Raw genomic sequence first — 27017 nt, 5'->3', positions numbered from 1 at the left:
TTGATAGAGTATAATTGTGTGCTCTGTCCTAAAGCTGTAAACCTGAAGAATACAGGGGTGATATGATCGCAGTATTGTGAATGGGTAAGGAGTTGAATTGTTGAGTTCCGGTCGTAGTACAGTTTGCCTAGGACTTTGTCAGTGATTCCACCGAGAACAGTGTTACAGCAGTATTATCATGAGGTTTCAGAGGCATAAAAAATGGTTTTTGTGTCATAAAAGTAAAATGTAAAGGAGGGTCTTAGTCAGGAGATGTTGAGCAGGTGGAAAAAGGCAGTCTTGGTAATACTCTTGACATGGGCCTCAAAGGAGAGAGCAGAGGTTAAAAAGAGAGGTTAAAAATTAGTTTAAACCTCTAAAAATTAGAGGTTTAAACTGTAGTCCTCTACCTTTATCCCCTTCATCTTCACTACAGTCTTACTCCTGCTGAAGTCTTCCTCATCTTGCATGTGTTCCCAGGTTACTTTGTGGGGTGTTTCACAGAGAATTCCAGTAGCGCACAGGATCGAGCACATGATGCCCAACATTTTAAGTGGATCCATTGCAGGTTAATAGGTTATCTACTGAGAACTGTCCTCCCATTTCTAAATGAGTTTTCAATTAGCTCAAAATAGGCACGTCCATTCGGCAACAATATAGCAGAGGAAATGCAAAACATACTGCAGTCGGTGGCTGGTTTCCCTTTCTTTGATTAATCGCCCTCAAAGTAAGCGGCAGGACCGGTCAAATAATTAGAACAAAACACGCCTGCCCTGTGGCTGTAGTGTTTTTATAGGCGTACAGATTGTGGGGTAAAATGCCATTTATTTTTCAAAACCTGGATATCTTTTCAGAGTGATTTTTAAAATGCTTTAGCATGCTTGATCTCCTTTGATAGTGTGCCGTGAAGGCATTTAGTCTGAACCACAGCCATTCCTGTTGCCATTAGCGACGTTCATCAGTGTATTTATGCTTGATTAATAAAGCAGACTATATTTGTTTTACACCTGCGCATTGTCATCACCTAATATGACAAGAAAATAATACAAATAATAGCACATGCTTTACAATTCCTTAATATCTATTGATTACAGAAATTTGATGGATAGCATTGTAAGATGACAGAACATGACCATTTATATAATCAGTGTGCTGCAGTCATGCAGAGAAATAAGCAGAAATTTAATTGGATTTATAAGAAAATATATTTTTATTCATCATGGAAATCTCTGATAATTTGATACCGTCTGAGTTTTTTCACGCAAATTATAGGGTCTATAAATGTGAATGGTATGAAATTATTATTTTCATAAGTACTGCATAAGCTCACCGTTTCATGGCATGACAGGATATCTAAGCCAGGGGATTTTTAATTGACCTCAAAAATGTATGTTAATTTATCCAGTGGTGGGATAGGTAAGGTATTTTGACATGGAGGTTTCATTAGCTGATTTCTGTACTTGCACAATTTTGAATGGAATACGTGCAAAAGTTATTCTTGGACTTCCCAAGACTGCTTTTTGTTACTTTGATACAGTTTTTGAACCACAAATACAAAAACAAAGTAAATTCCTACATCCCTCCCTTTTCCAGTGATAGAATTTTATTGCCCCCCCCCCCCAACTTCCCACTGATGATGTTGTCTAATCAGTTGTGATGCAGCTTAGCACCCTCTCTCCAAGATTTGTGTGGAGTATATCCTGATGGTACCAAGCCACTCAGAGAATTCTCAAGCCCCATCTGGAGTTTAAAGGGCGAAACAGAAGGCTTCTGACCTCTGGGCTCCAGAGTTGCAGCACTGAATCTGCCCGGCATCCCTGTCGCGTCTCACAAAGACAGAGGAGATTGGGGCCGGAGGAGCGGGGCTTGATTTGTGTGGGGCTGGGTTCACCGGTCAGAAAGCGCGCGGTGACCCGCCGGACGGGAGACCAAGCAGGCCCAGGCAGTTGGCAGCTGTGCACTCCCGGTCGTATCATCTGGAGCCGGTAAACGCCAGCATCCTGCGTTGAATTAGCCCTAATTCTAGAATAAACAGAGGAGCACAGAGCTCCAGCCCGAGTACAGGGGAACGGGAGAGAGCTGGAGAGATCGCTTTACTTGATAACGGTTAAACTCGGGAGAAGCCTCTGAACTGGACGACGTGCCTCCTTTTATGTCACGATTTCAAGCAGGTCCCCTCATTCTTTTTTTTTTTTTTTCTTGTGCTTGTTCTTCTTCCCTTTCTTCTCCTCCTCCCAAAATGATCCTCGCACCTAAGAATGTCTCTGCAAGCGTTTAGCGCGGCGCTTTGAAGCAGGGTCCAACTGGCGGATCTGTCCGAGCTTTGTTGTTGTTCATTTGAGCCCCATATTAAATCATACGTCCTTGTTGGCGTTTCATCGTTTCCAACTTTGAGCACATTCGCCGGAGGAAGTTCCCCCGTTCCGCTCGACCGCGGCTGTCAAAGCTTCTGGCGTGTTCGCCTTGCCCTTCCTAACGTGGCCCTAATTACGCCGTGACACTTTAAATGCCTTCCCCGTTGGCTTTGGAGTGTTTTTTTTCCTCGTTTTTATTGCGCGTCTTCCGGAAGAGACGGCGGTCGTTCGCAGGAGAACAAAGTGCCCCCGCATCGCCTCCAGTGAATGCCCCTGTGCGCTCTCCATTGCATCCTGGCCAAATTCCCCATCACACCTGCTCTGTCCCAATGCGGTTGCGTCCCATCAAAGGGGAAGCGAGTCCGCGTGGAGGCCAGGGTTGTTCAAATTGCCCGGTGAGAAGGCTAGCTGTTTCTTCTTCTGTTCTGGAGACAGCCCAGACGGTCTACTCAGAATGGGTCAACATAGCCTTAAAGATTCAGTTGAACGTTAGCGGAGACTTCAAAGACGTTGCTAGAGGTTCTGTGTCAGGAGGCTGACAAAGTGGACTCATGACAAAGCTCAGATCTTTTCCCGCAAAATCTGGGCAAACCAAGAACCCATATTTTGTGGTCAAAACTCACACTTGGGTTACACACTGACCGTGTTTTCAAACAGAGCTCAAGTCCTGCAGATTTTCAAAAGACAAATTGCGCATATCTGGATATCATGACCACATCGTTGTTTGGGATAATTAGTCCAGTGCATCTAAGATTCGCTACCCATGGTTCATTTTTACCAGGATACAGCTGTGCACAGCCATAAAGGTGTACTCTTGGTTTCTTGTTAAAAAGAATTTATTTTCTATTGTGCGAGACCCTGAAAGTATAAATGTAAAAGTATGTACCAATCGGAAAAAATAAATGGATCTTATTCAAAACCATTCCAAAGGATTTATTGCCTTTAGGCACCTGTTTTATATGGCCAAATGAATGTTCCAAAAAACACAGTGGCCCGTGTTTACTTTTTTATTCAATAACGTTTGCATTTGATTTTAACAGGCCGCCTTATAAAAGACGGCGTAAGGACAGAAAGACTATACAGAGGCATCGTAAAATGGGTAGTGGACCGCGCCTTTTTATGGCTGAGCATAAACAGTAGTTTATGGCATGGAATCTACTGGAACCTTGCATAACAGGGCACCATTTAGGAGTTAATCTCTCCTCCTTTAGTGCTGACCCCTAGGAAATGTTAAGACCCTAAACTGGGGATGGGGGTGGAGGGGGGTGGTTGTGGAGACACTGCTGCCTGTTCTTATCTTGTTGTCAACAGTCGGCCTTCACCTCTACAACATGGAAACTGCTATCTCTTTTTTTGGTCCCGATTGCTACCCTTATTTTTTATAGCTTTACCACCCTTTGTGTGTGACTCTTCACCTGTGATAGCGTTCAAAGGTGCATCTACCCAAAGATAACAGTTTACAGTAGTTAATTGGTGATTAAACGACAAGATGCCCTTGTAAAAGCTTGCTACTAGTGTTTTCATGTTTAAATGTTTTGAAAGCATGAGCTTATGATCTGCATGTTGTTATTCAAATTATTAATTGTTTATGTGATCAATGGCATATTTTACTATGGTGCATCATTAATTGTGTTACCCCCACCATTTTTGCCTTCTCAACCATCTTTTTTTGGTAGTCCACTGGTATTTTGCCAATAAACACGTTCATTATAAAGTTATTAAAATTATAATTTTCTTGGCAGTGGTCATGCACTTTGTATTTTTGAGGCCAGTTTCACAGCTTGGAGGAATACAAGAATATGCAGGAACATTAGATCAGTGCTGGGTGACTGCCATTTTGTTTAAGAACCAGTTTATGCTGTATCATCTGGACAATTGGAGATTATTTTCCACTCACCCTGTTTACTGCACAGGCCCTGAAATACAGCCTGTTGCAATCAAAATTTAAGCTGTAACAATTAAAACATTCAGTGGGGCTTTTTGGCATCTTGCATAACTTGTGCGCAGTTGTGGATTACGTGAGATGAGATCAGCTGGTATATGCAATGCGCTGCGGAGACTTTGTTGGAACCTAATGCCGGAATGGAGCTTCTGGATTTTTGTTTGGCTTCGTGTGAATGATCAGCAAGCCTTGCTTTTGTTTTTCTTCATCATCCCCAATCACATGCCAAAGTGAAGTCTTTTCACTTTCCACAACGCCAGACTGACTGCTTTGTCCCATAAAGTGAGTCTTCTGATTTCATGTTGGGGTCACATGGCGGAAACCTGCTGAGCGGCTCTTGTGGGGCTGGAGAAATGCAGGCGGGATTCTTCCGCGAACACGCCACCCTGTGTGTGTAATCATACCGCAGAATGGCCCGCAGACGTGGTTAGTCTTTCATTTTGGATTCCTCTGAGCTGCAGTTGTCATTGGGTTAAAGAAGAAGGCTGATAACCCCCCCCCCACCCATCTCTCTCATTCTCTCTCTCCTTCCCACTCTCTCTCTCTCTCCCTCCCTCCCTCCCTCTTTTCTCTGTCAAATATTTATAGCTGATGGGAGATAAGATTATTTCGGCCCTGGACCTCTTAGTGCCAGCTGCCTCAGTACTTTGCTCACAATAAAGTGTGAGATGGGTTCCAGCCTCGGGGAGGTTGTTTTGTTAGGAGCACATCCTTGGGGCGTATCGATAGGAAGGTTAGACTCAACGAGGCAGAGAGAGCATTACGGAGATAGCAATCTTTTTGCCTCAGCTTTTTTGATGAGTTTGCTATCGCCAGCTTTTTAAGTTTTTGAAGACTGTTGTTTTTACATATAGAAATGACCAACGCAGCACAGTGGCTGAATTATTCAGTGTATGTTTTTTGTAGTTTTGTAGAAATTATGGTCTTCTTGCTCCCTTGAGACGGGCTGTCCGTACTTCGAGAATTTTCCCAACAATATCAAGTTTGCTGCCAGCCCTTGAGCCAGCGAATCTCATTGGCCTTGTTTTCCTAGGGCTCTCCCCTTACCAAGGAGTTTGTGAGTCACTTGGAAAATGTTTGCAAATGAAAGTTCAAGTTGGTGTTTTAGAGGTGAGATGGACTGTGTACACTTCAGACAGTAGATCTGCTGGAGCATTGTGTGAGAATTAGTCCTGAGGCTATATCAAATAGGCTTCATTGAGAATCAGCCCTGAGGCTTCATCAAACAGGCTTCATTGAGAATCAGCCCTGAGGCTATATCAAATCAGCTTCATTCAGAATGAGCCCTGTGGCTATATCAAATCAGCTTCACTGAAAATCAGCCCTTAGGTTTCATCAAATGATCTTCGCTGAGAATGAGCCCTTAGAATGGGTTTCGCGTTGACAATTTCATTATGAAGTTCGAAATTGAACTTAGGCTCTAAATGAGGTTATGGTTGCACCTGTGATGTCACAGTAAATGCTGATCATTTCTGCCACCCTCTCGTAAGTGTCACGCCCTTCCACAGCTATTTTAGGGTGGCCTTCCCTTTAAATTTTAAGATGAAATGAGAAATAACACCGTTCAATAGATTGCACTGCCTGGGCTTGCAGATCAAGTTGCTGCACTATGCTGATAGATGGGGATTTTGGCCCTGGTGTGTTTGCAGCAGAGACAGCAGCTGTGTGTTTGCTGAGGGGAACAAGGACATTAGCAGAAGGCCAGGGGATTGCACTGGCTGACACAGGGGGCAGGTGGGAGTATCAATCAGTCAAAGTCATTTAAGTCTCACTATCAGACTGCTAAAGACGGCAGATTCCTCAAATTCTGCAAATCAGTGCAGCTTTGCAGGAGTGAGCCTGTAGCGCTTTGGTAGTGTTGACTCCGTGGAATTTGTTTGTATTTGGATAAAAATAAAATAAAATCAGTCTTGTAGTCTCTAAAACAAAGTGGCAGTAACCAGGGGACTGTGCTTCACCAGATATGGTCTAGCCTAGGTTATCTGTGGAACAGGTGTGTATGTATGTGTGTGTGTGTGTCTGTGTGTGTGCGTCTGTGTGTGCGTCTGTGTATGTGTGTACACACTTGGGAGGAGTAAAGTCCTGGCAGTTTATAGTGCCCTCTAATGATGATTTTGTAGTGCCCTCTAATGATGATTTCCCTTCCAACAATAGCACATAAATTTCCACAATATGGACATTCTGAGGCCAGTGTCAGTATCTATATTTGCCTTACCATATTGGGCGATATATTATATATGAGTCTTGAGTGCTACTGTATAGTAGTCTGTATATGCTTTCTTGTAATGGTGGTTGCTAAAAATGATAAATTAAAATGAGTATGATTTGGCTACTTTTTGAGCATGAAATGTTCTCTTAGTTTACAGCATGAGCAGTGCATCAGTTACATCGCCTCCCTCATCACCTCAGCCAATCCTATTGGCCATAATCCTAGCATTGGTTTTATACGCACAAGCTTGTTTTAAGCAGTTTTTGGCCAGTAATGATGCAACCCCAATATCATCCTCCACCTCTATTTCCAGGATGACATTATATATTTAATAGCATTGCAAATGATTAAAGGAAATTTATTTGTTCCCTGAAAAAAATTACAATGTGCTATATTGTGGTTAAGCTACCAATGTGATTGTTCTTTCGACCTCCAGTCTCACACTATCCCGTATTGTGAAATTCCCCAAGAAATTGCGAAGTGGGATACTGAATTTTGGGTTCCTGGTGAAGTTTTTGGGGAGTCCATGCCTGGTCTTCATCAGCTTAAGCAAGGCCTAAAAAAGGAAAACCTATTTAACAATCTTTAAGATTGCTCAGCAGTAAAAGGGGTGTTTGCATGCTCTTATTTCCCAGCTGATAAAAAGGTGGATTTTACGGTTTGAAGGCAAACAGTAAAAGGCCTTCCCTGTTGTGTCCATGTTGGAGGATGTTTTTTTCCCCCCTCTTTACTTCCCCTATGCTGAGTCCTCCAGGACGGCTGAGCAGCGGTGCATTGTGGGTGTTATCCTGTCCCTGGTACTTACGGCACGGCAGAGAGCGCGGGCGGGGGGGATGAAACGGGCCGTATCAGAGAGGACGCGGAGAATCCTCCCGCAGCTCCGACGCTGCCGATAAGATAAGGCCTGCGAGATGGCCGCTCTCGACTGGGGGCCGGCGTCAGACGGCCGGGCGACGCCGGAGACCGTCTCGCCCGCTGACGCCCGGCGGAGCGGCGCGGAGGCTTTTACCTAAACGGACCGCCACACGTGCGCTTTCACTCGCAGCGCGTCAGCGTTGGTTTCTGTCCAGCCGTGCGTATGGAGACTGTACATACTGGAAGGCATGGCAACACGAGCGTGATTTCACTAGGTTGTCGTGTGCGCCTAGCATAGTTACGTGGTTTGTGAGCAAAGATGCCGGCGATGTAACATTACTATTGACTTTTCTTTTTTCTTTTTTTTAAAGAAAACAAAGAAAACCAAAAGTGACATTCTGATAATTATGACAAATCTCTGAGCTTTTTTCAGTCTGCTCTTTCCTTTTCGCACTGAAGGTGTGAATACCAAAATGCACTGATGGCGGCATTCTGCAAGCAGCAAGAATGCACGCACGTTCAGTTTCAAAGATGAAAGTATTTTTTTCTTTTGTCTCAGGGTGTCTTTCGCTGGAGGCCTCATTCCATGTACAGTTTATTCTGCACACACATGCAGCAGCAGTCTAATGGCAGCAGGTTTTATGGTTTCACCTTGACTGCCCAGGACAAAGGTTACATTTATGGTTGATATTATCCACTGGCCGTGTATGTGCAGTCTGAGCGCTGAATGGAAGAGGCACAGCGCAGTATTATAAAGACATTACTTGTGTTTTTTATCTCTGTCTAAATAGCTACCACCTTCTAGGGAATGGCTAGATTATCTGCGCAGATAAGAGGACAGTGTCATGGCTCAAAGGGTATTGGAAGTGGGGCGTTGACCTCCACCGCGTGTCACATTGTGTTTTGACTGTAACTATAGAGAGGGTATCGATACTGCGATTAAATTCTCTGATAATTTTTGATGAGCAGTCAACAACTTTTCATGCAAAGGCTAACAGAAATATGGCTTCCGTGAGCGTTTAGTTATAGCTTCCTGGCAATTTGGTTTGATCTTCATGTCACCTGGTTGTAAAAATAACCAGATAAAGAGACCCTCATGAGTTTTCAGATCAGGCTCATTAATATTTACCTCTGCATGCATGCCCATATCATTAGAGAAAATGTGTCACATTTGAGCAGGCAGTATGCTAACTTTAGTTAGCTTCTAATGTGGAGAGTTACTTAAAGCAAGTGAGCAGTTCAGAGGACACACATGGCGTTGTGCAGTACTCCTGAATGTTGAAGCAGTGGGATAGGACATTCCTCACTGGGATGGAAAATTACAGAATAATGAAAAATGACAATGTGGTAATTGGTTAAATGCAACCACTTGCCCTTGTTATCAGGCCAAATTATCATAATTATATGATCTCTCGTGTGTACATCACTGCCTTACTTCATCCATACAGCTGAAACAGATTCAGTGCAAAAGCAGGAAACCGTGCCTCCAAATTCTGACCACTCTGGTTCAGCAGCAGGCTAGTTTTTCCACCATGACAGTGATGGAAGGCTGTTCTGTAAGTGGATCATGTCTGGCTCAGTTGCACTGCTCTAATGCAGAATACTTGATTACTAGTCCTTGATTGAAACATAAGTATGAAGAACCATCAACATGCAGGCTTTATAGAAATTAGTCTAATGTTAATTAGTGGGTATTACTATGACTATACCCATCGCTATTGCTTCTGCTAACTTGTCACTCCAAATACAACTATTATTTCTGCTAGGTATTACAGCTTAAAATGTCAACAATTTTTGTGTAGTTATAGTGTTCAATTGCTTTACGAATGAAACAAGGTGGACATCAAATAATTAGAAGGTGTGTGAAATGGGTCCAGCCCAATGTCAAAATGAATGGCTGTCCTTTTGGAAAGTGCCGTTGGCTCCCTGAAATGAACGGTCGTGTGGGGCGAGGCCCCCTGGCGACGGTGCGGGCGAGGCCCCCTGGCGACGGTGCGCGCGAGGCCCACTCAGTTGTCGCAGTGTGTCAGGCCCCTGAGCCCCCATTATCTTGTGTTTGTGTTCTGGCTAGACATCGTCTATAACGAGGAGCTCATTAGTTAACTCGTTTAGATGGTTGGCTATTTCTGTCACGGAGCTCATTCGTCTAGCGCGTACACCAGATCAGTGGAATGCTTCGGAGATGTGTAGAGACTACTGGAAAGAGATCCGGGATTTGCCGGTGTCTTGTAACGCTGCTCTTCCCTCACACACCCCCCCATGCCCCCCCCCCCCTCCCCTCCCCGCCATGTCCTAATAGCATCCAGATGTCGGGGCGCTCCACCCCAGTTACTGTTACCGTGCGCAGAGGAGTTAGCTGTGATCCCCAGCCACCTGCTCTGGATTGAACTGTGTTTTAGTTTCCGACGCGGAAGTCGGCAGGCAGAGGTCGAGCCAGCCTGTTTATGGACGCGGGATTCTTAGGTCAGGGGAGATGGCTCCGGCGTTTATATGCCGATACTGTGAAAAGACAAACCTTTCCTCACAGAAGGGGAGAGGTGACTTTTGGAAAGGTAACGGAGAATGTTATTTATTCCAGAGACTGAAGGTCTATTTTAAAACCGTATCCTCTCCCCTAATGTGCTAAGAGATGGACGGGGGGGGGGGGGGGGGTCTGGGGTCTGGGGCAGTTGGTGGACATGGATTAGATGGTGAGCCCAATCAATGGAGGAGGGGGTGTTCGTCTGTGACAGCTCTGACCAAAATGAGTTAAACGCACTGCGAACCCCCACCATTGGGTTTGATTGTGAACCACAGTACACTGCTTCATCTCCATGGAGACCATTTTACACTATGTCAACCTGCCAGGTCTGTTAGTATTGACATGCAGTAAAATTATTTTAGTGAGGGACACTTTGATGGTTTCACACTGATCGTACGGCCAATCCTTTCCCCCCTTGTGTGTAAAGTTATCGAGGATAAGGACCCCAAATGGTAAACGGGCTCTGACAAACAACAACCTCATTTCACATTGTTGTTGTTATTAAATATTAAAGACACCTGCTAGGAGGGTCACGCAAATACACTTTACCTCCATTGACTGTTCTCAGACCTGCTCGGGCCCTAAATATTTGATTATTTGGGGCTCAGGACTTTCTTAAAAGGCACATTTCCGCTTTCGTCTTACGAGCAATGCAGTGCAGAAAATGCCTCCTCACAAGAGCCGAAGCCGTTGTTGCATTAGCCGGCGCTAGGCACGCCAGCAGAGCCCTGGGCCTGTTTGCAGGCGGAGGGGAGCTGGGCTCTGCAGGCCCGCGTGGTGGAGCACACAGGGGCTTATCTGACGGACGAAGATGCACGCCGAGCGGCACTGAGGTGAGGAGCAGCTTCGGGGACCAGCAACAGCCGGAAATAAACTCGCACGGCCACGGGCTCGCTGCAGTTCCCTTTACTGGGAGGAAATTTAATGGGAAATGACTACATTGGTAGCAGATGGACCAGCTTCCTGGATCTCCGTCACGGTAGAAATCCTAGAACCCCTCAAATTTGTTCACCAGATTTACAGTCCGATAGAGATGGCGAATCGGGGGGAGGGGGGCTGCCGGGGAGGGGGGTGTTTATTTGGCTAGACCCGAGGCGCAGAGAACTCCTTGGTTCTTGCTTCTTTTTGTAACCGCCGTGCCCTCTCTCTTCTCTCTTGTCTTATTTTTCTTTCGGCAGGCGATTTTCATGATTCCCACGAACCCCCCGCCGACCTTCCGGAAGCCCGAGCTGTGGACAGACGAGTTCACGGATTTCGTGAAGAAGTGTCTGGTGAAGAATCCAGAGCAGAGGGCCACGGCTACTCAGCTGTTACAGGTGTGTGTGTGTGTGTGTGTGTGTGTGTGTGTGTGTGTGTGCATGCGTGCAAACATGTATATGCATCTGTGTGTGCATCTGCGTGTGTGTGTGTGTGTGTGTGTGTGCGCGCGCCCTTGTGTATGTGTGTGCATGTGTATTTGTGTAGCTGTGTATGGGGTAGGTTGAGTAAATGGTGGCTGGTTGTTCATGCTTCAGAGGACATGCTGCACTAGCCTGTGTTGTCCTGAATTGCCAAAATGACTGGCTATTCAGTAGACAGAAAATTGATTAACAGTATGCATCATAAACACGTGTATAATTTTACTGTTTATGATAATAATAATAATGGAAAAGTTCGTTTGAGTTTTTGAACATGTTTTCCCAGTTTATGAGTTGCTGAGTTACAGCCGTGCCGGGGTGCCCAGGGGTTTGGTTTGAAACCTGAATCGCATGAGCATGCGGGCCAGCAGCCCCAGTGCTTTCTTCAGTGGGCGAAATGGAACTGAATGTTGCGTTTGGCCACCGTTTCAGAAAAGACCGCAAAGCAGATGCAAATTTTTCGCCACAGGGCCGAACGAGGCAGAAACGCTGGTGCGGGTCACGGTGGAAACTGTAATCTCCTCCCTCTCCCACCTGATGGTATTGTTTTTAGTGCAGGAATAACTACAAAAGCATGCTTGAAATGTTTGTTGATAATTCTGATTAGCCGAATAAATTAATTAGCCGCTGAGTAAGCGAGCGGGGGCTGCTTTATGGTACTCGAGCAAAGTGGAACGATCGCGGTGGAGATTGTGCCAGAAAAGTGATTCAATTTGACGCTGGGTACATTGCACTCTTGATGTCTGAGCCTCTCTGTCCATATCTGGAGCGCACATTCCTGTACTGTTTATCCCAGTTAGTTGAACATAATTAAACCATACTCCTAAACTTCTGATGAAATGTGCTGATTAAAGACTGGATGGGGAGGGGGGAGGGGGGGGGGCTGAACCCTTTTAATAGACAAGTGACTCTCTACCCTGCCCCCCTCCCCCCCCCTTGTGTCCTGGTGTGGAAGTCGTTCTGCGGTGTTGATTTTTATTTTTGCGAAAGGTAGGCCTCGGTGGCCCGGCAACGGCTTTTTAACGAGGCGTTTCTCTGGCGATCCCGTAAACCCGCTCCCTCTCAGACGGAAGGCATTTTTCTCTCGCTCTCGGACGGGAGGTTCTCCTCGCGTCGCAGTCGGTCTCGTCAGGAGGTCCTCGCGGCTCGGCGTTAAAGGTCCATAAAACACGAGCGGGGGGAAAAGAAAACTCCTCCGGTTCCTCGTCCAAGGACACGGGGGGAAAAATGCGTTCGCCAGGCCGGTTTGGCCCGCGGCTCCGCGCGGCGTCATTTCACCTCCGCGGAGGCGTAGCGGAGTTTCTCGCGAATTTCTGTTTTCCGCGTGTGGCCATTTCTTGGTTTCCCGCTGTTCCAGGAGTCTGCAGTGTGCTTTCGCTCAGGCTCCAGACACTCGAGTGTACAGCTGGAGATCATGTGACATGAATTAGGGTGTGGTTCAGTACTGAAGAGCACACATTGGTTTTGAGGACACAATAGGCTGTTAGGCTCATGGCCTACATTTGTGCACTTGATACCTTGTGCTAATGCAGTGGCAAGCAACCCTGATCCTGGACATCTACCGTCCTGCAGGTTTTCATTTCAACCCTAATGAGGCACACTTGCCTCTACTAATTAGCAGGTCAACATCATCTCTAGCTGTTGAGTGAGGTGTGCTTTGTTAGGGTTGTAAAGGAAACCTACAGGACGGTAGATAATGTAATGTAGCTACACTCATTCAGCTCAGGAACTGTGCTCAGCTGTCAGTCACAGTTTAGTCCCTCGACCTGTAGCTTCACCGCTCATCTTCTGGCCCTCCAGCCTCATCGCTGCCTCTGCTCTTGTAATCAACACAGTTGGCCCTGGTCCATGGTTTAAGCACTGTGCATTTACCAGACTGGAAATCCTGACCCTGTGTGTGTGTGTGTGTGTGTGTGTGTGTGTGTGTGTGTCTCTCTCCCCTCCCCTTCAGCATGCCTTCATCAAGAACGCCAAGCCTGTGTCCATCCTGCGGGACCTGATCACGGAGGCCATGGAGATCAAAGCCAAGCGGCACCAGGAGCAGCAGCGGGAGCTGGAGGAGGAGGACGAGAACTCGGTGCGTAGCGCTCCAAGCAGCCGCTCGGCACTGGCGGACAACCACAGGCCAGCGCTCAGCGTTTCAGGGGCGGGTCAGGGGCGGGTCAGGAGCGGGTCAGGAGCCCTTCGATGCAATAGCGTCCTGTCCATTGGGCATGTTTTCGTGTTGGGATTGTGGATGAGCCAAACACGCGCAAGCTTTCATTCATCAGTCCGTTTGTCTCTTCTAAACGTACGTGAGGGCGAGGCTGAGGTATAAGTCGAGCGATAGACTTCTCAGCCGCGTAACACCCAAGGCCCTGTAATTCGTGCCCACTTCCGCTGCGATGAGCTCACGCGCGGTGGAGCGTTGAGGTAAGCCGTGGGCGCTGCTGTGCTTTGAGGTCAGTTAATTTTACATAGTTATGAGCTGTGATGCATGTGAGCTAGAGCCCTGGCTGCCTTTCTGCATGAGTGGGAGTGGAAGCCTGGTGCCCAGCATGCTGGTTACTGCAGGAGAAAAATGCAGCACAGTGGGGTCATGCACGCCGCACTGCTTATACAGATTACAGATGCAGCAGCGCCACTAGCCTGCGTGTTGAAGCCCCGCGCATTCCCTGCTTGCTTGCAGGTAGTGATATCCGTGGATACTGTCTGGACCAGGATATTCAGTGGGCAAGGGAGGGGGTGCCCGTCAGTCATCCCATCTTCCCCCCCTCCCTCCCTCCCTCCCTCCCCCACCCCGATGCCAACCACACTGCTTTCCCGACCCAAATCCCAGTGTTTGGATAGCTGCTGAGGCCGTTCTTCACATTTTTCGAATTAACGGAGAAATCGCCGCCCGCTTAGCCGGACGGGAGGTTAATCTGGATATCAAAGTTTTTCTATTGGTTTAGGCATTACGGAACACGGCGACCACCCCCGGCCGCCCAGCGGCATTCACCGTGTGACGGGGAGCCGATTCCGAGGCTGAGCAGCTGCGGCGGGGGGGGGGGCGTGAGACGACATTGGGCGGGGGCAGGTGGAGGGGAAGCCCTCTGTTGCCGGGAAACGTGCGAGAAACATTTATAAATATAGCCGCGCGGCATACCGCCTTTGGCAGTCGGCGGCCGGCTATTTAAGTAAATGGCATTCTGTGCAGATCTGCACCGCGGTAACGTGCCGGGAAGTGGGAGAGAGGTGAAACGGGCGTGCGGTGAGTATGCCTCCCCCGGGGGCGTGGAGTGGGCGGAGCTGTCTCCTCCTGCAACTGTTGAGGCTTCTTTCTATCTGCTCATTACACACCCACCCACCCCCCCCACCCCCTCCCCAAATTTTTTCATTCCTGATCTGCTTTTTGATGGGATTTAACCATCCCCCATGGAATTCCTGTGGCCCCTCCCCTTTCCCCATGCAGACAGACAGCAACACAGACCGAAAGAGACAGACAGATAGAATAAGACAGACAGATAGACAGACAGACAGAGACAGACTGATATAATAAGACAGATAGACCGATAGAATAAGACAGAGACAGACAGATATAATAGGACAGACAGACAGACAGCTGTCCTGCTCCTCGGTGTTTCTCCGCTGATGCCTCAGCCCCATGGCGTAATCGCAGCCCTCTGACATATCCACTTTGTCATTTTTACAGGCCGCTCTGGTTGTCCTGAGCTCCGGGGCCTGAAGGCTCTATTTTAGGCCTTACGGTAATGGTTTTAGACACCCGCCTTACCGGGCCTGGGCTCGAACGCCAGAGCGCTGTGGACTTTGGACACGTCTCTGTTATTATCGGCGTAATCCCGAAATCGGCAGTTGGCTCGCTCTGCACGGGCTGCGTGTGTTGCATCGACAGCCGCCACCCCCGCTTTGACGCAACTTTTCCACCACGTCCCGTTTAAACTCGCTTTAAACGCCCGTCTCGCTTCATCACCTCAAGCTGGAAATTGCCGCTTTAATTAGATCTGCGTTGCTGCAGAAATGCCCTGTTTTCGGTGCGACCCCTGGCCCGGCTTGTTTTCCCTCTGCTTCCTGGGTAATATGCAGCCATGTTTGCCGCCAGTGTCGGGTGACGCGGCCCAACGCCAGACCTCTGCTTGTCACTGTCCAGACATGCTGATGGGGTCATTTGTTTTCACACATTAATTTAATTCTGTCCCCAGACAGGGGTCAGACACCTGCTTTCCATTGGCGGGCTGAACGGCCACCTGCTGGTGTTTTCACTGTGCCACGGCCAGCCAGACTTTGATTAAGAGGAGAGGCTGTTCCTGACTGCCACAGACTGCTCTGACCTTCCCCATCGACCCTTCTCACTTTTCTCAAGGCTCTTTCTCTCTCTTCTCAGGCCCCTCCCACTCTCCTCATTGACCACACCCATTTCCCCACATATGCTTTTCTTTCACCGCTCCCACTGTCTTTATTATGCTTTCTAGAGAGCTCCCCTTGGTCCCCAGTTTCCTCAGTGAAGGGCTACAATAATGCACATTTGGCTCTTTTCCCCTTCTAACTCTCAACCATAGATGTATTACACTTAGTGTAGATGAACGCAGTCACTGTCTACAGTCAAATTAGCATCAGTGGTTGCTAAACTTGGGTCTGGTTATTCCCAGGGGGTCCTTTGCAAGAAGGATATTATTTAAGATTTACATTTCCATATTTCCACATTTTGACTTTTAAACAACATAAAACATAATAACATAAAAGTCTAATATGGTTAAAAGGCTTTGGCCTATAGAAATCTGAACAGTGTGGGCTACATTAAGGTTGAAGGTCACCATCCAAAACTGCGAAAAACAGGGAAAGTCACAGAACTGCTAAAAAATGGCAACAATCATGGAATCTATGACACCTGCGACTTCTGTGACAAACACCCAGCCTTAATTATGATCATTATGAAATTGTATTACATTTGTATCATTGTAAGTACATTTCATATAAATAGTAAATTTCAGACATGCTTCCGTGAGCTGCTCCATTGCGGTCTGTAGTGGGTGTCTAATAAAGTTTCAGCAGTTGACCGCTGCAGTGAGATGGGTCCGCGGCCGAGGCTCGGCTGTTTTATGCGATCGTTTAAAAAGCCCTAAATTAGACCGCAGGAGCCCTCACACGGAACCCGCAGCTGGAGGGCCGAGGGCCTCAGATGCGATTGCAATCTGGCCGGGCCCCCCGGCCCCCCGGCCCCCCGGCAGAGCCCCCGGAGCGGGTGAGAGGTGTGAAAGCAGCAGGTGTGCGCGGAGGAGCGCAGCCAGAGGGGGTTCAGCTCAGTTCGGCCCTCTTTGAGGATCCGGAGGCGGTGTTCATCATCACGTGCTTCAGATGTTTCCACTTTCTTTTGATTTTTGGAATTAAAATGGTACGCGGTAATTATACGCAATCTGGAGTGGAAACACCCGCCCCTGTGACTCAGTCTCCTGCTCTCCGGAGAGCCGCCGTCGGTCCTGCGCGTGTGGCCTTCGGTCAAAGCCGTCCTCTCTGTCTCCCGCTCCTCGTGACTAAACCCCGGAACAGTGTGGCTCGTTCGGGCTGTTCGGTCCCTTAACACCCGGCTGCGTCGTCAGGCTGTGGAGGAGTTTACATCAGCGTGAGCCGCAAGTCACTTTCGAATTTTATACTTCAGCCTTTTCTGTGAGAAACCGAGCGACGGCGAGAGCGGCCTTTCGACGCGGCTGGGGCGAAGGCCAGAGCGCTGCGAGTTATTACCTCTGGCAGAAGCACAGTCAGGTAGATCCCGCAGCGTTTGACGCTCATGACTTAAACAGACCCCGCATACGAGACGGGGCGCAGGTGACGCCCAATTAGCAGCATCTGGGCGCGCACGGCGAGGGTGGGGAGGGGTGGGGGGCCCCCACGGGGAGGGGAGCGAGGAGGCCAAGGTCGAACCCTCCGTCCTGGAAGGACGTTCCAGGCTGCAGTCATCACCGGCGGCGTGCGCGGCGAGACCTGCGGTTTCACAGTCCAGGGGCAGCCGGCTGCGGAACGAGGACTGGCCCGCGGCTAGCCGGCTTTGAAGCTCTACCTTCCCCCCCCCCTCCCCGTTCCCCCGCACCTCCACCCCCCCACAACCCCTCCAGCAGAAACAAACAGAATCCGAACCCATGCGACCAGCAGACTGCCTCCTGCAATCAGTGCGCGCCTGTGGAAGGAGCCAATCAGTGCCTGCCCCCCAGATGTGGGCTCTGCTATCTAAGGCCCGCTTGTTTCAAGGAGCCCCCTTGCCCCTGGAAGTGGGTTTCTGCAAACCAAGCCCTCTTCTGGAAATGACCAATTAGGGGTAATGCGGCCCTCGTTTCCTCCCCGATGCCAGCCCAAATTTGCGCGCCGGCGCTATAATGTGATCCGATCCGCGAGATGCGTGGAAGTGGTTTTGGAGAAGCATGAAATGTTTCTGTCTGCCCCCCTCCCCAGCCCCCAGAAAAGAGCAACAGAAAAAAAAAAGCTATGTGTACGTAATTGCTGCGCTGCCGCTAAGCGCTAATTGAATTGAGCTCCCCGGCGAATGGCGGGTGGCTGCTGTGTCTGCCGTTGTTACAGGGGGCCACGCTTGGAGTGATGTGGAACGGGGCGGGATCTGCTCCCCTGCAGTTCTGTGCTGTCGCCGTGACTACAAGGGGAGGCGGGAAATGCTGGGGGCTGCTGGGATGAGGCAGTAGTCTGAGAGCGTAGTCCGGTTTTTCCCCACTGTCTGTGCCTGTCTGTCCCCCGCACACTTTGAGCGTGTGGCTGTCCCTGGGCTCATGCCCGGCCATCCTTGAACGCAGGAGCCTTGAACTGCCGTGAGCCGTACCCCATGCGGAGTTCCAGTTGCCGCGTCTTGCAGCGCTTCCTGCTACCCTCTTCCTGCCTCGGGCGGGGGAGGGCAACCCTTTCCTGAGCTCCATCACCCGGGGTTACGCGAGCGAAGATCGCAGCGGGGGGGAGAAGCGAGCCGGTGGCAAAGCAAATGAGCCGAGGCGACTTCCTTTCACCCCTTTCACCGGCCCTCGGAGAAATCCCCCCTTTTCCGAGGGGTTTGGGGTTTTAGCGCGCCCCCAAAGGTTAATAACACATTGGGACGTTTGACGGATAGCCAGGCTTCCCGTAAAACCCAAGCCCGGCTAGTACAGCCATGCACACCTCACATCTTCCATGACGTCAGGAAGCCTTGGCTGCCCCGGAGAGGCGCTTCTCCACAGAGCTTCGTTTGCGGGTGCCATTAACGTCACCTGCCCCCACCGCAGATTATCTCTGTTTATTAGCCTGATTGCAGCTCTCCTCGGCTTCGCCCGACGCGTCATTCCTCCTCCGCTCTAACGTAAACCGGCTCACGGAACACGCAGGCCTTTCGTTTCTCGCCTCCCGTGTTTAATTGTCTTTCCGTTAGAAGCCCGATCCCGTTCTCCTAATGCCTTTTAAATGCTTTTTCCTAAACACAGACGAGGCCGCTCAGACCAGCGCTAACGGCGGCGCTGCACGTACCGGGCAGCCTGACAGACAGGGTCACCTGACCAGACGGCTTGATTAGACTGCGGGCTCTGGTGTGGGGGGTAAGGGGGGGAGGGGAGGGGTGCAGAAATTAGTGCGTTGTGTGTTTTCCCCCCGCCCCCTGACGGCGGGAGCGCTGGGTGGGCGGGGCGCGGGGCCTCTCGGTGCGGGCCCTCGCGGGGCCCCGTCCCGTCGGCACGCCACATTAAAGAGCCACTGTCAGGGAGCGGGGCCCTCATCAATCACGGAGCCTCCGCGCGGGGGGTGGAGTGTTGAACCGGGACGGGAGCGCCGCGTTCCAAATTAGGGGGAAAGCTTGGACGGGTGGGGTGGAAGGGGTTGGGGGGGGGGGGGGGGGAGGTGTGCACATTAGTAGCCAGGAAAGAAACCTCCCAGGCAGCGCGCGGCGTTTGAGAAATGAGCCTGGGTTCGGCGGCGCGTGGAGAGAGGCGTAAGGCGAGAAGCCTCCGCTGAGATGGATTAAATAGGGCTTTAATGGGCTGAGCCCTGGGAGGGCCGCCCCAGGCCCCGGCCCGAAAGGCCTTAAATAAAAACCCTGCAGCCGCCCAAAGACGCTTCGCTGTTCGGTCGACGCTAACCGCGAGCTATAAACAAAAGGGTTAGCGTGTGCGCGTGCTACGCGCAGAGTTCCAGCAGAGGGGATGTTTAGTTTCTGGCACTCTTGCTTCCTGTTGGAGCTCTTGGTGGCCCTGTAATCAAAGCTAGAGGTGCAGAAGAATGAACCTTCTCCTCTACTTCATGGCAGATATCCCTTTGTCTGATCCCATGGTTCTGCAGAAATGATTCTTTATGTTTAACGCTCTTATGATGACCAATCAAAGTGTCCTTCTGTACAGCTTCCACGTGTTTTTGTTAGGGTGATGCATCAATTCTTACAATAACACTACCCTGTTTATTACTTATTGTTTGGTTTGCAAGATAATTACAGTTTTACTGAATATAACATTGAAAAGATTCACAGCTTTATTTACATGTTTGTATTCAGTCATGATTTTGAAAATGCTTTGTAGATTATTTGTTGACTAAAAAACAAACATGGCAACATTATATGATAATACTTTAATTCTTATTAGTTTCCTTAATGCTAGGGTACAGTTTTTTCATGCCTTTTCAGTTGGGCAGTGTTACTGAAGTCATTTTCGCCCACATGCTCTGTGGGTACTGTACTGTCATTTTTGAACACGCTTGACAGCAAAAATCGGCTTCTTGAAGCACATTTCATCCTGCTTAGTTCCTTTTCACAGATGACAGTTGACCACGCAGTTCACTGTGATTCCTGTACTGGGTCGGGTGTGTGAGTCTGTGAGAGGGGGTGTGCGTCTGATTGCGCTGTGTGTGAGCGATCAAGAGAGAAAAAACAAGAAGCGCATTGATTACATGCTATTATATGCATATGTGTGCTGTGTCTGCTGTCCATATGTTTGTGGGGTTGTGAGGATGTGTGACTGTGTGTGTGTCTATTTGTGTGTGTGTGTGCTTGTGTTTCTGTTGGTGGGTATGTGTATGTACATGCTTGTGTGTGCGTGAATGTGTATCTGTTGGTGGGTATCTTTGTATACGTTTGTATGCATGAGTGAAGTGCCTGTCTGACCCTGTGCTCTCAACAGGAAGAGGAAGTGGAGGTGGACTCTCACACCATGGTAAAGAGCGGGTCAGAGAGCGCGGGCACCATGCGGGCATCGGGCACCATGAGCGACGGGGCGCAGACCATGATCGAGCACAGCAGCACCATGCTGGAGTCCGACCTGGGCACCATGGTCATCAACAGCGACGAGGAGGAGGAGGACGGAACCATGAAGAGTGAGTACTGTACCACTGGACCCAGCTCGTTCAGTACTGTGTTCATCTAGGTCCCTCAACCTAATGTTCTGTGTGCGTGCGTGCATCTTAAAGAAGAGTGGTTTGAATTGGATACTTACATTAATCAGCATCCTGTTATTAATCTAATGATGATATGTAAAGGGGAAGGTGCATAAAATTTCAACTACAGTTAGACATGGAAATCCATGATTTACAGGTCAGGTACTTTCGCACTCTTCTGTTTCCTGTACACAGCCTCTAAATCAGTGACACAAATGAACAAAAGAGAAGCAGATGCTAACAACATTCCACCACACTGCCAGACAGTAAAACATTGTGCTTAAAATAGAAACCTGAATCATGGTAGTACTTCAAATGATGTAAAGCATCACAATCCAGGGACTGGTGGCGCCATACATCGAAGGAGCTTATGGGAGGTGGAGTCCAGAGCATTAAAATGTAATATTAAAAATAGTAATTGCTTTTATTGTAATTTATAACTTTGAACAGTTATGATGTCAATGAAATTGCGGAACAGATGGTTAGGGGCCTTTGTGGATGATGTAAATGCCACAGACCTTCAATAAAAGGGAGTAACCATGTGTAACTGAACTGGGATGGAAAATGTGTACCATCCAAAGTAAGGCGCTTTTCTAGGGTGCTGAAGAAGAGCGATCAAAGACCTTAAAGGTAGCAGCAGTTTGAGAGAACCGCATCCAATGCACGCTCACACTCCCCTGTAATCAAGTTGTTTGCCACTAGGTGGGAGTGTTGCATTAGTGTTTCCTCTCTGGCTGTACAATCATTGCTATCTTGGCTGGCTTCAGTTGAGCTGTAACTTCTGAATTGACTTTAATTTGTCTAACTGTAGTGTTCAAGTGTGGCAGCCTGTAAATGTCAAGTGCAGAAGCCTTTTAATTAAAACATTTAGATAGCAGACAGATGGAATCATAGCACCTTTGTTCGTTGTATCCATAAAGCGGTACGGTTAGCCTGTGGGTGTGTTTTTTTTTTTTTTTGTTTTTTTTTTGACAAGCTCGTGCTTAGAGCTCTATTAATATGGTACTTCAATGTGTTTGGCAATTAGCATGTACCCACAAGGATTACATAACAAGTAAAATCCCATATCTTCAAGAAAAAAAAGTTTTATTTTTAATTTCCTGAAAATGCCACCCACATATTTCCCCCCACAAAATACACAGTGGTTGAAAGAAGCCAACAATAGAATGGTGTTGTTTGTGTGAGGCCGAGGAATGGCTTTGTTCCACAGTCACTCACTCAGGAAAAAAAAGGCCCTTGATTGCAGCCTTTGCTGTATTACTGTACATGTTTATAGTTTTGGAGTACAGATAAAGATCTGCTCCACTCTGGACGATCATGGGTGTCAGGCGTGGAGCAGACTCGGACTGCTTGCTAACCTTGGCGAGTTCTGGACCAGGTCTGGGCTTGGCCTGGTTCTGACCTGTCGTGCTCCGTACGTCCGGGTAGTTTGGGCTTCTCTGGCCCAATACCGCAGCCGCCATGTCGCCTTACCTCGCCTAACTGAAGAAGAGGTTACATTATGCAGTCATTCTTCTGCTTGCCTATGGGTCTTAGAAAGGCACTTGGACTGTTTCTGTAAGGAAATTAAACCCAGGGAAGTTTTAATTGGATTTAGTACGCATTTTAAAGTTTTCTTTTCATGGTCCGTGTGCTTTTTTTTGCCTGGTGCTTTTTGTGTTAAATTGGGCTTATCTTAAAGGGCTTATTGATTTTAAGGGAAGGAATATTTTCACACTCATTAATTTAATTTAAAGTTTGAGCATGCAAGATAAGGAAAGTTTTGGAAACGAGCAGAGTGGGTACTAAAAATAATCAAATTATTCAGCAAATAAATTTTGCATAGATGTTTGGCTGGATGTGTGTTCAGTAAAGTTTACACAGTAGATTTAGCAGTGGTTTATTTTCAGTTACTTACTGATCTCTTCTAGCGTATGTAAAATGGATGCCGAGCCTCCAGTTAATAGTATTTTTTGAGTTACTGTAATGAGAAGTTTTGGAATAAGGAAATCGCCCTGCTTTAGGTGATAAAATGTCGTAGCTCTTTGAAATGAACACTGAATGTGCTCTGAGTAAGTGAGGTATCAGTGTGGAAGAGTCTTTGCTGTGTGTCAGTGCAGTATCAGTGTGGAAGAGTCTTTGCTGTGTGTCAGTGAGGTATCAGTGTGGAAGAGTCTTTGCTGTGTGTCAGTGAGGTATCAGTGTGGAAGAGTCTTTGCTGTGTGTCAGTGCAGTATCAGTTTGGAAGAGTCTTTGCTGTGTGTCAGTGAGGTATCAGTGTGGAAGAGTCTTTGCTGTGTGTCAGTGAGGTATCAGTGTGGAAGAGTCTTTGCTGTGTGTCACTGCAGTATCAGTGTGGAAGAGTCTTTGCTGTGTGTCAGTGAGGTGTCAGTGTGGAAGAGTTTGTGCTTTGAGTCAGTGCAGCATCAGTGCCAGACACAGGAAAGGATGTTTTTCCCAGACAGGAGGAGCAGAAATAACGCCACTGGCTGTTCTGCAGTAGAGCTGCCTCTGTTAAAGAAAAATCAGGAGTGTTTTAACTTCCACTCTAATTCTACTTGTTGGCTAAGCCCCCCACCAATCCACTGCCAGGCGGGCATCTCAGGGGCGGGGGGGAGGGGCTCTGAGAGGAGTGCCTGCTGCACGGCCTTTCCATTTTAGAAGCACGAAAGCGGAGCGAAGGCATGATAATTCATTCTACAAAAGCAGCAATAAAAGAGAGTTTAAATCAGAGCCCAAGGCCAACCCTCTTTTTCTTCAGCGCGCTGGCTGGCTTTCTGGCTGCCGCTTGAATGAGGTCATCGGTTGGTCAGAAGTGTCGGAGGGGGAGGGACTCATAAGAAGCCTGCTCCGCCCCTTGCGAACAGAATGACCGTGGGTGTGGCCGGGAGGTTGCGAGAGGACCAGCGAGCAGCGAGGAAGCCGATTGGTTAGGACGGAGGACGACAACGCGAGTCGCCGGCGGAAAGAGACGCCCTGTCGGAACACATGAGGAGGGTTTGCGGTGAGGGTGGGAGGGTGTCCCTTCTAGAGGCTGGAGAAAACTTGACAGGTGCCATTTTACATCAGCGGGGGGTAGTGGTGGGGTGGGGGGGGGGGTGTTGGCGGTGGAGAGGGTCCCTCGCAGTGCACTGTTACCGGAAACAAAGGCACCGATGCCGCAGCTGCAATTAAATTTAGGCTCTGGGAATGAGGTCACACAAGCAGCCATTGGAAGCTTGTGACCCGCTCACAAGGTGTGGGCAGCACGCTATGAGGAACCATAGAGGTGTGAAGACAAAAATGCAGTAGAGCTGAAAGTTCTTTTGTAATTCAAGTATGACTCATGCAGGTAGATTGAAGCTCCTTTCGGGACAGCTCAAATAAAGGCTGGCCTGTCCCCTACGGTCCTTTGCTAATCAAGGACTGAACATTTTTGTCCACGGACACGCCCCATCATGAATATTCATAAGATGAGTCAAATTGTAAGGTTTTTGCTGAAGCGGTAGGGAGAAAGAGCATTTAAGGTGAAGAATTCATATAGAATCTGTTTTGGTTCATCCAACCAAAGGAGAATTCAATGCCATATGTGAGTGCCCCTCTTGTCAGTCACTGACTAACGTACTGACTTGCCTAGCGCCACACGGTGATATTGGGAGCTTGGTTACAGACAGCGGATCGGAATGTACTGTGCTGTCCTTGGCCACCCTGTTCCAGTGAAGCGAGTGGGCATGTTTGTGTGGGTTTGTGTGGGTGTGGAGTGTGGGAAGAGGCACAACGCTATCTCAGGCCCTGAACATGTGAAAAAATGACCATGCGTTTGATGTCTGTTCCTTCTTAAGGAGGGGAGATCAGGCTGAATAACTCATATAGATCTATGTGACAAAATACAAAATGAACAGACTGAAAAAAAATGTACAATTGGACAACATCTTTGATATGTCAGCACAAGAAGGGTGATCTTTCTGTAGACATAGACGCACTACTTTTTGTTTACCAGTGTTGTTTGCACCAAAAACTATGCTGCTAGCCTGTAATGAAAATCCCCCTACTTGTTCATTTGGCTGCATAAAATACAAGTGACATTGAATTGACTAGAATTTGAAAGCAAAAATATGTCAGGGTTGCACATTTAGTCCGAAGGATTGATGCAGAATCAGTCAGTCAGCATTGAGATCATTTAAAAAATCATTCTCCACTATATTGGTAAATATTGCCAGTCTCAGAATATGTTACCATTTACTGCTCAGGAGATAATGAAGACATTCCATTACATTCATTTAGCAGATGCTCATTATCCAGAGTGACTGATAATGTGTGAAAACATTAGCACATTCACCTGGCACACACGAGCGGTGCCGTTCACTTTCACAAACCAGCAGGTGCGCATGTACAGTCACCGAACTAGTAATAATTCATGATTAAGCTACTGAACTACAATAAGCAAAATAAAAATATTGAAAGCATCCTGATTTCATCCATAACGATTGATGCCAAATGAAGCTATAAGAATAGCACAGTGACCTCAATTCATACAAAAGTGTTGGGGCTGGGGATTGGAGAGGAGCAAACATGCAGTCTGAAGAGGTGGGTCTTCAGTCCGCATGGGAGGATAACTGGTAATTCTGCTATCCTGATCTCTGTGGGAAGTTCATTCCACCACTGGGGGTCAGTACAGGCACTGCACTGTGACCGAAAAGTGAATGTGTAGGAAGGGTTAGCCAGCCACCCCTAGGTTGCAAACTGAGGAGATTTGGCTTTTCTGTAGGTTCTTAAAATTTATTGACGGCACGGCGGGGATGTTCCATTAGCTGTGTTGTTGGCTGTTACAGAATGTATAAACTTGGTGTGAGCTGTAGCTGGTAGCCAGTGAAGTGAGGCGAGGAGGGGTGTGACACGAGCAGGCCTCGGGGGACTGTGGGCTAAGTTGTGCGGCTGTGTTCTGGATTTTCTGCAGGGTTCAGAGGCACAGGCAGGGACGCCCGTGAGAAGACGATTTAAATAGCCCCAGCATGAGAATACCAGGGCCTGGAGCAGGAGCTGTGTAGCGTGTTGAGGAAGGGGCAGATTTTTTGGGGTGTTGCGGAGAAAGAATCTGCATTCCCGACTCACAGCGGCTGCATGGGAGGAGAAGGAGAATCGTCACCTAGGGTTTGCCCCTTGGCTTCCTGCAGTAGAAGTGCTGGCAGTGAGCTCTCTGCTGGCGTCCAGGCTGAGGGAGAGGTATTGCAGTGGGGCCCGGGATGGAATGTAAAGCATTTCGGTCTGAGCCGGGTTGAGCCTTAGGTGATGATCCACCATCCAGCACGAATGTCTTTCGAGCGAGCAGAGATGCAAAGTGAGGCCTGAGTGTTGGGCAGATGAAAGGAGAGAGAGGGCTGTGTGTACTCAGAACAGACGTGATGTGAGACCCCATGGAAAGAGAGAGCCAAGGGAAGATTGCCTGTATATAGAATATAGGAGCGGCCCAAGTGTGGTGTCATGGGGGACACCTGTAGGAAGGTCATAGACAATACAAGAAAACATCAGTCTTATCAAAAGTGTCAGAACTTTTTTTTTTGGTGGCGGGGGGCAGCTAGGTGGCTCATCCTATGGTGCAAAGGTGCATTGCTAGTGTGTTGATGTGCCATACTGCCAGGTATGACCAGACCTTACCGATGCTCACTTTGACTGGCAGTCTTGCATAACTGGCTATAGCATCTTTACATCCAAGCCTCCTGTAGCCTCCTTAGTCCAGTTATTTTGTGTAGTCTTGTGCTATGCTTCAGTGTGCTGTTTCGCTCACCTGAAGTAAAGTAGCGAGTGATTTCTTACATACATGGCAGAAGACAATAAAACCATACTTTACCAGAGAATATGCAACTGATAACAAATGAAACCTTTTTTTAAAGAAGTGCGTGATTGTGTCAACTAGTCGTTGGTTCACAGGAGAGCACGTCTGGGGTGTGTTTACTTCAGCTGCAGTGCCCCCTGCTTGGGGGAACGTGGCACTGCACCAGATCTGGGTCAAATAATCTTTTCAAATATTTCATGTCCACTCAAATACATTTATTACTGTTATTTTCACTCTTTTATTAATGTTAAGTACCTCACGTATAGCCACAGGGTCACTGAACTGTCATTATTCTCTTCAGGCTTTTAGCATCTTATTGTTGCACCAGGCTTTTGCACATTGTGTGCCATGCATGCATAATTAAGGCGGGCAGATACACATCACAAACTACGGCCTCCCAATGACACCACTCCAAACACCGAACACTGGCGCACTCAAGCTGGCCCTTCGTGGAGCTGTACTAATTGCCTGATTAATCTCAGGTGTGCTCAATTACCAGGCATGCTATTCACCCCACTGACTGAGGGTGGAGTTGTGGAAAAGGGGGTAATTAATGGTTTAGAGACTCTCTTTTTAATGAAATGTATTTTTAATTTCATTTGAATTAAT

The 27017-nt window shown here is 48.1% G+C and overlaps 1 protein-coding gene across 1 annotated transcript in view; it reads left to right on the top strand.

The window, feature by feature from the left end:
- The window catches only part of LOC118230831 (serine/threonine-protein kinase 3), a 77981-nt gene that overhangs the window by 26348 nt on the left and 24616 nt on the right, over positions 1-27017 (top strand). Inside the window, exons 7-9 of the mRNA XM_035424217.1 lie at positions 11039-11176; positions 13209-13334; positions 20365-20557. Coding sequence (XP_035280108.1) covers positions 11039-11176; positions 13209-13334; positions 20365-20557 — 457 coding nt within the window. The remainder of the gene's footprint in view (positions 1-11038; positions 11177-13208; positions 13335-20364; positions 20558-27017) is intronic.

Source organism: Anguilla anguilla, chromosome 1 (genome assembly GCF_013347855.1).
Source record: "Anguilla anguilla isolate fAngAng1 chromosome 1, fAngAng1.pri, whole genome shotgun sequence".
In the NCBI taxonomy this organism is placed as follows: Eukaryota; Metazoa; Chordata; class Actinopteri; order Anguilliformes; family Anguillidae; genus Anguilla; species Anguilla anguilla.
Note: the sequence above shows the minus strand (reverse complement) of the source record. Positions and strands in the feature narration are given on the sequence as shown.